The sequence below is a fragment of the Saccharomyces cerevisiae genome, chromosome X (genome assembly GCF_000146045.2).
Source record: "Saccharomyces cerevisiae S288C chromosome X, complete sequence".
Classification (NCBI taxonomy): Eukaryota; Fungi; Ascomycota; class Saccharomycetes; order Saccharomycetales; family Saccharomycetaceae; genus Saccharomyces; species Saccharomyces cerevisiae.
Genome location: NC_001142.9, coordinates 126,574 through 140,147, shown reverse-complemented (window position 1 = coordinate 140,147; position 13,574 = coordinate 126,574). Strand labels below are relative to the sequence as shown.

Below are 13,574 nucleotides of genomic sequence, written 5' to 3'. Positions count from 1 at the left end.
ATAATAATCTCGACATTCGGTTAATAAGAATTCCCCTACATAAGAACAAACAGCAGTGACTGTAATGTAGTAAGAATGAGAGTAATCCTCCTCTTTCGACTTCAGCATTGCACTCCTTCCCATTTGATACATTCAAGTTTGAATAATCTCAAGAGAAATTTCATGACACTTTTTTAAACAGAAAAGAAGAATTGATTGGCCCTGATGATAATGGTGTCTCTTCTTTCCTCGTCCGATTCGACCATGACGACAAGGGATTTTATCTCGTTCTCTTAATGCGAATGATTTTGAAAAGATGTTGCTTCTGTGACATTTTTTTTTAATCATTTGTGTTTGCAAACGGGAACTTTTCTTGCCAGTGTTATACAACACATGCAGATCTGAGCCTTTATTTTTTCTCATGAGATTATCAAATGTGGGTAATTTGAGGAGACAGATAATATATATAATTTATGATCACGGTGATGAAAGACTGGTTCCTTAACATTCGCAGTTTCCACGGTAGGAGTACGCTTACGAACCCATCGTTAGTACTCTCGGTGACCGCTCTTCTTTAGAGACCTTCCTAGGATGTCTGAGTGATCGTATACTGTAGTATCTTGTGTTTACTTTATCAAACCAGCTTACCAACATTGGAATAGTTGGTTGATTTTTTTCTAGCATCCGAATGGATCTTGTATTTCCTTAATATGAAGTAGACCAGTAATCTGAATCCTGCTAGCTTAAAAAATGCGTTGAATATATATTATTAAATATATATATTTGAAGGGGAGTTGATTACATAACAGTGGCTATTCTTGCAATGGTATCAGAATTATTATTGTTGTTGTTGCTGTCGTTCTCCAGATTCTTGTTCGATTCCTTTGACCATCCATACAGATTACTCTTATAATCATAATGATAAAAGACGGGTTCAAAAATACGTTCATTATTCTCCTCCATAACTATTGTGGGAATGTCATTCAACATCAAGAATCTCAAATGAGGAAAACTTTTCAAAAAAGTAACGTAAATCGACTTGAAGTGATGGATAAGAGCGTGATAACACATAATAATATCTCTTTTGGTCAATGATTCATGAGGAAGTTCCAGGTCAGTGGAAATTGTAGCTGCTGTGTCATCACTACTTGGAGGAATGGCCGCATTAATTTCATCATCATCATCATCGTCATCGATTATTATCATTTCGGGCTCGCTCATATGAGCGGTTGATGTGGAAGTCACGGTGGAGTGTTGATGTGGGTTATTAACGATTTTGGGCACCAACTGGGATTTAGAATTTCTATATTCCAAAAGGTTGCGGTTCATCTTGGTCACAAAATTAGTCAAATTCATTGGTTGTGTTCTAACGCTCGGATAAGCATCACAAGCTTTAGAGTATGGTAACAAAGATAGGTATTTCATCATTTTAAAAATATCCTTTGCAGCAATGTCTTGAAGATCGTGAATATAGTAGTCTTCAGGGAACATGAATATTTTGCCCTTCAGAATGTCACTGAATACTATTTGACAGTTTGTGCAGTTGCATTGCTGATTTAGTTGGAACTTATTTTCTTGAATATTGATGATTTGTGGGATAAGACCGTCGTATCTCAGATCTATGAATTGCAATTTGGAGCAAGCTAAAAGAATGGAGAGAAATATGTGAGGATTTGTGGGTTCAGGTACATACTCCTCTAAGAAATCCATTTTTAGTCTTTTCAAATTGGTTAACGAACTAAAAAGATCTACGAGGATATGAACATCCTGCTTAATAGAAATCAAAGACAAATCTTCCAGGTTCTCAAATTCTTTAAAATCTTTCAGCATTTCTGTCTCGCGTTTTAACAAAGTGTCATTCCAAGAAATGATGGTAAGAATTTTCAATGTCCTCTTGTCAAAAACCTCCGATAGTTTAGTCAGAGGATTGCCGGGTCGTATCTTTTTAACAAAATAATCATTATTGTAAAACTCCCTCCTCCAATGCAATTTTAAATCGATGATTTGTAACTTGATATCTAAAGGGTAAAGATAATTGAACAGTTTTAAAGGGTCGATGAATAAAGTCATATGAGAAAGCCGAGAAGAGATACGCTGTGAAAGATATTTGGTGAGATTCGGAATGTAATTTTCGGGAACAACCATCTCAGGCAATGAATTTGGAGGAGCCATGTCGAAACTTGAGACGTTGCTCCTGGAAAAGTGACCATTGGAGATGATATCGTTACAAGCCGGGTCAGTGACGTTTTCTAGTCTTTGCAAGGACTTGCCCTGATTGCAAAGGATGCTGAGAATGGACCTTTGCAAGGTAGAGTCCAAATCCCAGTTGATCCTTATCCACTGGATGACTTCAGTAATGTGAATATTATTTTGCAGTGTTTCTATAAGTTTTTTCAATTTGCAGTTGGCGATATCGCGGGACTCCTCTTCTTTCAACGAAGACGGCAAGTTCAGTAGGGTCCAATTAATTGCGAGATGCATGAAGTCACTCTTCACTACATTTGAGTCGTTCAAATATATTCTTCTATAAAGCAGTTTGGTAGCGATCTTATTCAACCTTTTGTTCACAAGGCAAAGCTGCAAGCGGTCTGGTTGCGGCAAATGAGAGAATACTTCTTGCATGAGCTCATCGGGGAGCTTTGTTAGCGGGAACACGTAGTTTTTGCTCTTGGCGGCGAAATTTATGTTAATATCGTTAATATCTCGTAGCGCTGAAGCATCTGCGTTACTTTTATTGTTTCTGTTAATGAACGCTGCTTTTTTCTTCTGAAAATAATCTTGAAATGGCATGATATGAATATAAGCTGAGTTGTAAACACTGTGTATAGACGTCCTGGATATTTTGCACGGAAATCAGATCTCCATCGAAATCTACAATTCGCTTATAATCTATATATATTCCTCTTTGTGTGGGACGATAAAGTAGGGTAATACTTGCAATGAGAAAGAATACTCTGGTGAACAGGTGCATTTTGAGAGGGAAATAGGAACTAAGAAAAACAAGTAGAGGAAAAGGGGTGTAGTGCAGTGCAGTAAAGCGTTGCATTGATCGTATCTTGATAGATATACCGGTATATTACTGAACGTTTACATTCACCCTACAACATTTATAAATCTTATATATTATACATGCAAACTCGTATTTGTGAAGTGGGCATATAGTTTTTCGCTATGTATATAGCGGATGAGTGCGTTGGGATTACTATTTCTTTAATGCACGTGATGAAGGCTCGTTTTCTTTTTTTTTTTTTTTTTTTCTTTTTGGGAACGGGGGAAAAGGTCTCACTAGTATATAAAGGAAAGAGAGTACAGCACGAATGAGCCAGCTGCAGGAAAGGGGCTAGGTTAAAAAATAAAAACCCAGCAGAAAGCAAACAACCAAATATAATTTAGAAATGGACAGAGACCATATTAATGACCATGACCATCGAATGAGCTATTCCATCAACAAGGACGACTTGTTGTTAATGGTTTTGGCGGTTTTCATTCCCCCAGTGGCCGTCTGGAAGCGTAAGGGTATGTTCAACAGGGATACACTATTGAACTTACTTCTCTTCCTACTGTTATTCTTCCCAGCAATCATTCACGCTTGCTACGTTGTATATGAAACGAGTAGTGAACGTTCGTACGATCTTTCACGCAGACATGCGACTGCGCCCGCCGTAGACCGTGACCTGGAAGCTCACCCTGCAGAGGAATCTCAAGCACAGCCTCCAGCATATGATGAAGACGATGAGGCCGGTGCCGATGTGCCCTTGATGGACAACAAACAACAGCTCTCTTCCGGCCGTACTTAGTGATCGGAACGAGCTCTTTATCACCGTAGTTCTAAATAACACATAGAGTAAATTATTGCCTTTTTCTTCGTTCCTTTTGTTCTTCACGTCCTTTTTATGAAATACGTGCCGGTGTTCCGGGGTTGGATGCGGAATCGAAAGTGTTGAATGTGAAATATGCGGAGGCCAAGTATGCGCTTCGGCGGCTAAATGCGGCATGTGAAAAGTATTGTCTATTTTATCTTCATCCTTCTTTCCCAGAATATTGAACTTATTTAATTCACATGGAGCAGAGAAAGCGCACCTCTGCGTTGGCGGCAATGTTAATTTGAGACGTATATAAATTGGAGCTTTCGTCACCTTTTTTTGGCTTGTTCTGTTGTCGGGTTCCTAATGTTAGTTTTATCCTTGATTTATTCTGTTTCATTCCCTTTTTTTTCCAGTGAAAAAGAAGTAACAATGACAGAAGATAATATTGCTCCAATCACCTCCGTTAAAGTAGTTACCGACAAGTGCACGTACAAGGACAACGAGCTGCTCACCAAGTACAGCTACGAAAATGCTGTAGTTACGAAGACAGCTAGTGGCCGCTTCGATGTAACGCCCACTGTTCAAGACTACGTGTTCAAACTTGACTTGAAAAAGCCGGAAAAACTAGGAATTATGCTCATTGGGTTAGGTGGCAACAATGGCTCCACTTTAGTGGCCTCGGTATTGGCGAATAAGCACAATGTGGAGTTTCAAACTAAGGAAGGCGTTAAGCAACCAAACTACTTCGGCTCCATGACTCAATGTTCTACCTTGAAACTGGGTATCGATGCGGAGGGGAATGACGTTTATGCTCCTTTTAACTCTCTGTTGCCCATGGTTAGCCCAAACGACTTTGTCGTCTCTGGTTGGGACATCAATAACGCAGATCTATACGAAGCTATGCAGAGAAGTCAAGTTCTCGAATATGATCTGCAACAACGCTTGAAGGCGAAGATGTCCTTGGTGAAGCCTCTTCCTTCCATTTACTACCCTGATTTCATTGCAGCTAATCAAGATGAGAGAGCCAATAACTGCATCAATTTGGATGAAAAAGGCAACGTAACCACGAGGGGTAAGTGGACCCATCTGCAACGCATCAGACGCGATATCCAGAATTTCAAAGAAGAAAACGCCCTTGATAAAGTAATCGTTCTTTGGACTGCAAATACTGAGAGGTACGTAGAAGTATCTCCTGGTGTTAATGACACCATGGAAAACCTCTTGCAGTCTATTAAGAATGACCATGAAGAGATTGCTCCTTCCACGATCTTTGCAGCAGCATCTATCTTGGAAGGTGTCCCCTATATTAATGGTTCACCGCAGAATACTTTTGTTCCCGGCTTGGTTCAGCTGGCTGAGCATGAGGGTACATTCATTGCGGGAGACGATCTCAAGTCGGGACAAACCAAGTTGAAGTCTGTTCTGGCCCAGTTCTTAGTGGATGCAGGTATTAAACCGGTCTCCATTGCATCCTATAACCATTTAGGCAATAATGACGGTTATAACTTATCTGCTCCAAAACAATTTAGGTCTAAGGAGATTTCCAAAAGTTCTGTCATAGATGACATCATCGCGTCTAATGATATCTTGTACAATGATAAACTGGGTAAAAAAGTTGACCACTGCATTGTCATCAAATATATGAAGCCCGTCGGGGACTCAAAAGTGGCAATGGACGAGTATTACAGTGAGTTGATGTTAGGTGGCCATAACCGGATTTCCATTCACAATGTTTGCGAAGATTCTTTACTGGCTACGCCCTTGATCATCGATCTTTTAGTCATGACTGAGTTTTGTACAAGAGTGTCCTATAAGAAGGTGGACCCAGTTAAAGAAGATGCTGGCAAATTCGAGAACTTTTATCCAGTTTTAACCTTCTTGAGTTACTGGTTAAAAGCTCCATTAACAAGACCAGGATTTCACCCGGTGAATGGCTTAAACAAGCAAAGAACCGCCTTAGAAAATTTTTTAAGATTGTTGATTGGATTGCCTTCTCAAAACGAACTAAGATTCGAAGAGAGATTGTTGTAATCTCATTTCAACGACTCTCTTTTTCTTTTTCCGCCTACCTATAAAAAAACAAGACATTCACCATTATCCTATTATCCCTTCCATCAATACATATACTTAACATAACGTTTATAAAAATTCAACTATCAACAGTCTTTATATTTTTTTTTTTTCTTTTGAACTATTGCCTCTTTGTCACTTCGTCTTAAAGGGGCGTTTTTTATTTTTTTTTTTTTTTTTCAGTTGAGGTAGATGCGAGAAAGTGCTGTATTTATTCAAGGGCCACCTCAGTAAAGAGAAGAAAAGAGAGAAAAAAAAAAAGAAGGTGGTGTATGTGCGACCACTCAACAAGGCCCAGTGAAGTTAATATATAACGATAAAAGGAGGAGGACGAGAAAGAAGAAGCTGAAAAACACAATGGCGTATGCGGACTCACCAGAAAATGCGATCGCTGTTATCAAGCAGCGAACCGCACTAATGAACCGGTGTCTATCTCAACACAAACTAATGGAATCATTACAGCATACTTCCATAATGTTGACCGAATTGAGAAATCCAAACTTATCGCCGAAGAAATACTACGAACTTTATGTCATTATTTTCGACTCATTGACTAATCTATCTACGTACCTCATAGAAAACCATCCTCAAAATCACCACTTAGCTGATCTTTATGAGTTGGTTCAATATACCGGTAACGTGGTACCCAGGCTTTACTTGATGATCACAGTTGGGACCAGCTATCTCACTTTCAATGAAGCGCCCAAGAAGGAAATCTTAAAGGATATGATTGAGATGTGTCGTGGTGTGCAAAACCCAATAAGAGGTTTGTTTTTACGCTATTATTTATCCCAGAGAACCAAAGAATTACTTCCGGAGGACGATCCGTCGTTTAACTCTCAATTTATTATGAATAATTTCATCGAGATGAACAAGTTGTGGGTGAGATTACAACACCAGGGGCCACTTCGTGAGAGGGAAACCAGAACACGTGAAAGAAAAGAGCTGCAAATTTTAGTGGGGTCTCAACTAGTACGTCTTTCGCAGATTATTGATGATAATTTCCAAATGTATAAGCAAGATATTCTTCCCACCATTTTGGAACAAGTCATACAATGTAGAGATTTAGTATCCCAAGAATATCTTTTGGACGTCATCTGCCAAGTGTTCGCAGACGAGTTCCATTTGAAAACCTTGGATACTTTACTGCAAACTACTTTGCATTTGAACCCTGATGTTTCGATAAACAAGATTGTTCTCACTTTGGTCGATCGATTAAACGATTATGTTACAAGACAGTTGGAGGACGATCCAAACGCCACCTCCACGAATGCTTATTTAGATATGGACGTGTTTGGTACGTTCTGGGACTATTTGACCGTATTGAATCATGAAAGACCAGATCTATCATTACAACAGTTTATTCCTCTAGTTGAGAGTGTGATTGTTTTAAGTTTGAAATGGTATCCTAATAATTTTGATAATTTGAACAAACTCTTTGAATTAGTCTTACAAAAAACTAAGGATTATGGTCAGAAAAATATTTCTTTAGAGTCCGAGCATTTATTTTTGGTTCTGTTATCTTTCCAGAATAGTAAACTTCAGCTAACCTCATCGACCACTGCGCCACCAAACTCACCAGTTACTTCGAAAAAGCATTTTATCTTTCAATTAATCTCCCAGTGCCAGGCTTACAAAAACATCCTGGCTTTGCAGAGCATTAGTCTACAAAAAAAAGTTGTCAATGAAATTATTGACATCTTAATGGATAGAGAAGTGGAAGAAATGGCCGATAATGATTCAGAATCGAAACTGCATCCTCCAGGGCATTCCGCTTATTTAGTTATTGAGGACAAACTCCAAGTTCAGCGCCTGCTTTCAATCTGTGAGCCCTTAATAATATCAAGAAGCGGACCGCCCGCAAATGTTGCATCCTCGGATACAAATGTAGACGAAGTGTTTTTTAATCGACATGATGAAGAAGAATCCTGGATACTGGACCCAATACAGGAAAAGTTGGCACATTTGATTCATTGGATAATGAACACTACTTCTCGGAAACAAACAATGAAAAACAAAATTCAATTTAGCTTAGAAGCCCAATTGGAAATATTACTTCTTATTAAATCTTCGTTCATTAAAGGTGGCATCAATGTTAAATACACTTTTCCAGCAATAATCACAAATTTTTGGAAACTGATGAGGAAATGCCGTATGATACAAGAGTACCTTTTGAAAAAAAGACCCGATAACAAGACGTTACTTTCCCATTATTCCAATCTTTTAAAGCAAATGTTTAAATTTGTTTCTCGTTGTATCAATGATATCTTTAATTCTTGCAACAACTCATGCACAGATCTGATTCTGAAACTGAATTTACAATGTGCCATTCTAGCTGATCAATTGCAATTAAACGAAATTTCATATGATTTTTTCTCACAGGCCTTCACAATATTTGAAGAGTCTCTAAGTGATTCAAAGACTCAGTTACAGGCTTTAATATATATTGCTCAGTCTTTACAAAAGACAAGATCACTCTACAAAGAAGCTTATTATGATTCTTTGATTGTCAGATGCACACTCCATGGATCCAAATTATTAAAGAAACAAGACCAATGTCGTGCTGTTTATTTATGCTCCCACCTCTGGTGGGCAACGGAAATTTCAAATATTGGTGAGGAAGAAGGTATCACAGACAACTTCTACAGAGATGGTAAACGGGTGTTAGAATGTCTACAAAGGTCTCTCCGTGTGGCGGATTCTATAATGGATAACGAACAGAGTTGTGAGCTAATGGTCGAAATATTAAATAGATGCCTCTACTATTTTATTCACGGGGATGAGTCCGAAACTCATATATCGATAAAATACATCAATGGTCTGATCGAACTAATCAAAACAAACTTAAAATCGCTAAAACTAGAAGATAACAGTGCCTCTATGATTACCAACTCAATCAGTGATTTGCACATCACCGGAGAAAATAATGTGAAGGCAAGCAGTAATGCTGACGATGGCTCTGTAATCACAGATAAGGAATCAAATGTTGCCATAGGATCGGATGGTACGTATATTCAATTAAATACTCTGAACGGATCTTCCACGCTAATACGCGGAGTCGTAGCAACTGCTTCAGGTAGTAAATTACTGCACCAACTGAAGTATATCCCAATCCACCATTTTCGACGCACTTGTGAGTACATTGAAAGTCAAAGAGAAGTTGACGATCGTTTCAAAGTCATATATGTATAGTTAAATAACGTACTTGCTCTTCGTACATGCCCAAGATAAAAAAAAACTACACAAATAAAGCTAATAAAAATTTACCTAAAGAAGGATCATAGATTAAGTGGAAGGAAACTTGTACATAATTCGAGTTTATTTTCAACTAAGATATCAAGGATTGTTTACTATAAAAACACTTAATTGGGTAATTTCTATTTTTTACTTTTTTTCTGTGTTAAAAAAATGGGTCGCGCCAATGCGCTCACAAATCTATTCTTATCCCTAACTTACATCTACATGTAAAGCGCCACTAAGAGAGCTATAGCTTATCATACATTTACATCAGGTAAAGTATCATTTTGGCCAGTGGATACGAATTTAATATATAATCTTTGCTTTCCCTTCGCTCTTAAATTCACCAAGCAAGTTTGTTAAGAAATAAAGGAAAGGGGGCTCAAAAACCGAATCAAGTAAGACAAGAAACATGGGGTACAGTACTATTTCCAACGATAATGATATCAAAGTATGTGTGATAATGGTTGGCCTACCAGCTAGAGGAAAGTCTTTTATTTCCCAAAAAATTATCAGGTACTTATCGTGGTTATCCATAAAAGCCAAGTGTTTTAATGTGGGAAATTACAGAAGAGACGTGAGTGGAAATGTCCCAATGGATGCTGAGTTTTTTAACTTCGAAAATACAGATAATTTTAAACTCAGAGAATTGGCTGCCCAAAATGCCATAAAAGATATTGTTAATTTTTTTACTAAAGAAGACGGATCTGTGGCAGTTTTCGATGCTACTAATAGTACACGTAAAAGAAGGAAATGGCTTAAAGATATATGTGAAAAGAATAATATTCAACCGATGTTTTTAGAGAGCTGGAGTAACGATCATGAACTGATTATAAATAACGCTAAGGATATCGGTAGCACATCTCCTGATTATGAAAACTCTGAACCTCATGTGGCGGAAGCTGATTTTTTGGAAAGAATTAGACAATATGAAAGATTTTATGAACCTTTGGACCCCCAAAAAGATAAGGATATGACGTTCATTAAGTTGGTCAATATTATTGAAGAAGTAGTAATTAATAAGATCAGAACATATTTGGAAAGTAGGATTGTATTTTATGTTATGAATATTCGTCCTAAACCAAAATATATCTGGCTCTCCCGTCACGGCGAATCGATCTATAACGTAGAGAAAAAAATTGGCGGGGATTCATCACTGTCTGAAAGAGGCTTTCAGTACGCTAAAAAATTGGAGCAGTTAGTGAAAGAGAGCGCAGGAGAAATAAATTTGACCGTGTGGACTTCCACCTTAAAAAGAACACAACAAACGGCAAATTATCTTCCCTATAAGAAACTGCAATGGAAAGCACTTGATGAATTAGACGCTGGCGTTTGTGACGGAATGACGTATGAGGAAATTGAAAAAGAATATCCTGAAGATTTTAAAGCACGTGATAATGACAAATACGAGTACAGATATCGTGGTGGAGAATCATACAGAGATGTAGTGATTCGTTTAGAGCCCGTCATTATGGAATTGGAGCGCCAAGAAAATGTTCTCATTATAACTCATCAAGCCGTACTTCGGTGTATATATGCATATTTTATGAACGTTCCACAGGAGGAATCCCCTTGGATGTCAATCCCACTACACACATTGATCAAGCTGGAGCCTAGGGCCTATGGCACAAAGGTCACCAAAATTAAAGCAAACATCCCTGCAGTGAGTACATATAAAGAGAAGGGTACAAGCCAAGTAGGTGAGCTTTCTCAAAGCTCAACTAAACTTCATCAACTGCTCAATGACTCTCCTTTGGAAGACAAATTTTAAATTTTACTTTTTATTTTTGTGTATCTTAAGTCCAAGCTTACTTGTGGCTGATACGCACAATCTTTTATGTACGAAAAGATCAGGAAACGTAGCATTGATGGTTTTTTATGTACGTCTGCAGCATTGTATGTAATTATTACCCAAACTAATTTTAAGTGAAATTGTAGAACGCCGCGGCGGAAGTATTTTTGAGTAAAAAAAAAAAAGTAAGATTCGAAAATGAAATTATACAGTACAGAAAACGTAAATATACAATAAAGGTTGAATAAACATACTAGATATCCTCCTTTCTTTTTGCATGTACATAGTACTGGTGTAAACTCGATATACCGATGGTCAGATTTTTTGGTTTAAACAAGAAAAAGAACGAAGAAAAGGAAAATACAGACTTGCCTGCAGACAATGAACAAAACGCAGCAGAAACGTCGTCTAGCAACGTATCTGGAAATGAAGAAAGAATAGACCCAAACAGTCATGATACGAACCCTGAAAATGCAAACAATGATGATGCGTCTACGACTTTTGGTTCGTCCATACAATCGTCATCCATATTTTCTAGAGGAAGAATGACTTACGGAACGGGAGCCTCTTCTAGTATGGCCACATCAGAAATGCGTAGTCACAGTAGCGGACATAGTGGATCTAAGAATAGTAAAAATTTACAGGGTTTCAAAGATGTTGGGAAACCATTAAGAGCGGTGAGCTTCTTGAGTCCTGTTAAGGAGGAGGAATCTCAGGATACGCAGAATACTTTAGACGTCAGCTCTTCAACGTCCTCAACATTAGCCACTTCAGAAAATGCGAGAGAAAACAGTTTCACTTCCAGAAGAAGTATCACTTTGGAGTACATTCACAAAAGTTTGTCTGAGCTAGAGGAAAATTTGGTTGATATAATGGATGATATTCATCAGGATGTCATCAGTATTTCAAAAGCGGTTATTGAAGCCATCGAATATTTTAAAGAATTCTTACCGACAACACGAGACAGGATACCGTACAGGATAAGTTTAGAAAAATCGTCTTCATTACGAAAAATTAATAAAATTGTATTACATTTTCTGGATAATTTATTGGTTTCCGACGCATTTTCGAATTCTAGGTCGATACTGTTACGAAGATTTTACTTCTTCCTGAAGAAACTAAACCTTATTACGGATGACGATTTGATATCAGAATCGGGCGTTTTACCATGCTTATCAGTCTTTTGTATTGGCAGCCATTGCAACTTACCAAGTATGGATAAATTAGGCATGATTCTAGATGAGTTGACCAAAATGGATTCTTCAATAATCTCTGACCAGGAAGGTGCTTTTATAGCACCTATACTTAGAGGTATAACCCCAAAGAGTTCAATTCTTACAATAATGTTTGGCTTACCCAACTTGCAACATGAACACTATGAAATGATAAAGGTTCTTTATTCGTTGTTCCCAGATGTACACATGTATTGTGTGAAAGATTACATTAAAAAAGCTGCATCAGCAGTAGGCAGTATTCCGTCTCATACCGCAGCAACTATCGATACAATAGCCCCAACTAAATTTCAGTTTTCCCCCCCATATGCAGTTTCAGAGAATCCACTTGAATTGCCAATTTCTATGTCTTTATCCACTGAGACAAGCGCTAAAATTACAGGTACTTTAGGGGGTTATCTATTCCCTCAGACTGGTAGTGATAAAAAATTTTCTCAATTTGCAAGCTGCTCATTTGCCATTACTTGCGCCCACGTTGTATTATCTGAGAAGCAAGATTATCCAAACGTCATGGTACCTTCTAATGTTTTACAGACTTCTTACAAGAAAGTTTTAACGAAAGAATCAGATAGGTATCCTGATGGTTCGGTGGAGAAAACAGCATTTTTGGAGGAAGTGCAAAGAATAGATCAAAACTTGAACTGGCAGAAATCAAACAAATTTGGTCAAGTAGTTTGGGGCGAGAGAGCAATCGTAGATCACAGATTATCAGATTTTGCTATTATCAAAGTTAATTCATCATTCAAATGTCAGAATACCCTAGGTAATGGCTTAAAATCATTCCCAGATCCAACATTAAGATTTCAAAATTTACATGTGAAACGAAAAATTTTTAAAATGAAGCCTGGGATGAAAGTATTTAAAATAGGGGCTTCTACGGGATACACTTCAGGCGAGTTAAATTCTACAAAATTAGTTTATTGGGCCGACGGAAAGTTACAAAGTAGCGAGTTTGTCGTTGCATCTCCAACTCCTTTATTTGCTAGTGCGGGGGATTCAGGCGCATGGATCTTGACCAAGTTAGAAGATCGTCTAGGTTTGGGGCTTGTTGGTATGTTGCATTCATACGATGGTGAACAGAGGCAGTTTGGTTTGTTCACACCTATAGGTGATATCCTGGAGAGACTACATGCTGTAACTAAAATTCAATGGGACATTGATCCACAACTAGATGGATGATTTGCCTTTTTGAAGTTATTTAACCCATTACAGGATGAAAAAAAAAAGACATTGCACTTGCATCACTGTAGGAGCGACTATAAAACTCACCTTCATTGTTGCTTTATTTTTCCAAGTAAGGAAAAATATCTGTTTACTTTCATTTACCTCTTTGGTTTTGTTAGGCGGGCAAGAGAGACCCGGTCGTTTCAGAATGCAACTTTCTTTTGTTTGCATATCTTTTTTTTTCAGCGATGCAATTTTCAACATGCAGCCATTTCACCGAAAATACCTAAAAAG

General features: G+C 37.9%; 6 protein-coding genes and 2 non-coding genes across 8 annotated transcripts; 7 read left to right on the top strand and 1 right to left on the bottom strand.

Moving 5' to 3' along the window:
* The first annotated feature begins 197 nt into the window (after positions 1-197).
* Positions 198-387, top strand: SNR190. Its single transcript, NR_132194.1, has one exon. It is a non-coding gene; the product is annotated as an SNR190 (small nucleolar RNA).
* Positions 388-456: 69 nt separating this feature from the next.
* SNR128 lies at positions 457-582 on the top strand. The gene has a single exon (NR_132193.1). It is a non-coding gene; the product is annotated as an SNR128 (small nucleolar RNA).
* A 195-nt stretch (positions 583-777) lies between these two features.
* On the bottom strand, positions 778-2,769 carry DAS1 (SCF ubiquitin ligase complex subunit DAS1; the record flags this gene model as incomplete). The annotated part of the gene is made up of 1 exon (NM_001181582.1): positions 778-2,769. One exon carries the CDS (start codon positions 2,767-2,769, stop codon positions 778-780), a length of 1,992 nt encoding a protein of 663 aa, NP_012386.1.
* Positions 2,770-3,374: 605 nt separating this feature from the next.
* On the top strand, positions 3,375-3,776 carry SNA3 (Sna3p; the record flags this gene model as incomplete). Its single annotated transcript, NM_001181584.1, has 1 exon — positions 3,375-3,776. The coding sequence occupies one exon, from the start codon at positions 3,375-3,377 to the stop codon at positions 3,774-3,776; it is 402 nt and encodes a 133-aa protein (NP_012384.1).
* Positions 3,777-4,214: 438 nt separating this feature from the next.
* INO1 (inositol-3-phosphate synthase INO1) lies at positions 4,215-5,816 on the top strand (the record flags this gene model as incomplete). Its single annotated transcript, NM_001181586.1, has 1 exon — positions 4,215-5,816. The coding sequence occupies one exon, from the start codon at positions 4,215-4,217 to the stop codon at positions 5,814-5,816; it is 1,602 nt and encodes a 533-aa protein (NP_012382.2).
* A 396-nt stretch (positions 5,817-6,212) lies between these two features.
* On the top strand, positions 6,213-9,047 carry VPS35 (retromer subunit VPS35; the record flags this gene model as incomplete). The annotated part of the gene is made up of 1 exon (NM_001181587.1): positions 6,213-9,047. The coding sequence occupies one exon, from the start codon at positions 6,213-6,215 to the stop codon at positions 9,045-9,047; it is 2,835 nt and encodes a 944-aa protein (NP_012381.1).
* Positions 9,048-9,504: 457 nt separating this feature from the next.
* Positions 9,505-10,863, top strand: FBP26 (fructose-2,6-bisphosphatase; the record flags this gene model as incomplete). The annotated part of the gene is made up of 1 exon (NM_001181588.1): positions 9,505-10,863. One exon carries the CDS (start codon positions 9,505-9,507, stop codon positions 10,861-10,863), a length of 1,359 nt encoding a protein of 452 aa, NP_012380.1.
* Positions 10,864-11,195: 332 nt separating this feature from the next.
* SSY5 (Ssy5p) lies at positions 11,196-13,295 on the top strand (the record flags this gene model as incomplete). Its single annotated transcript, NM_001181589.1, has 1 exon — positions 11,196-13,295. The coding sequence occupies one exon, from the start codon at positions 11,196-11,198 to the stop codon at positions 13,293-13,295; it is 2,100 nt and encodes a 699-aa protein (NP_012379.2).
* Positions 13,296-13,574: the final 279 nt, after the last annotated feature.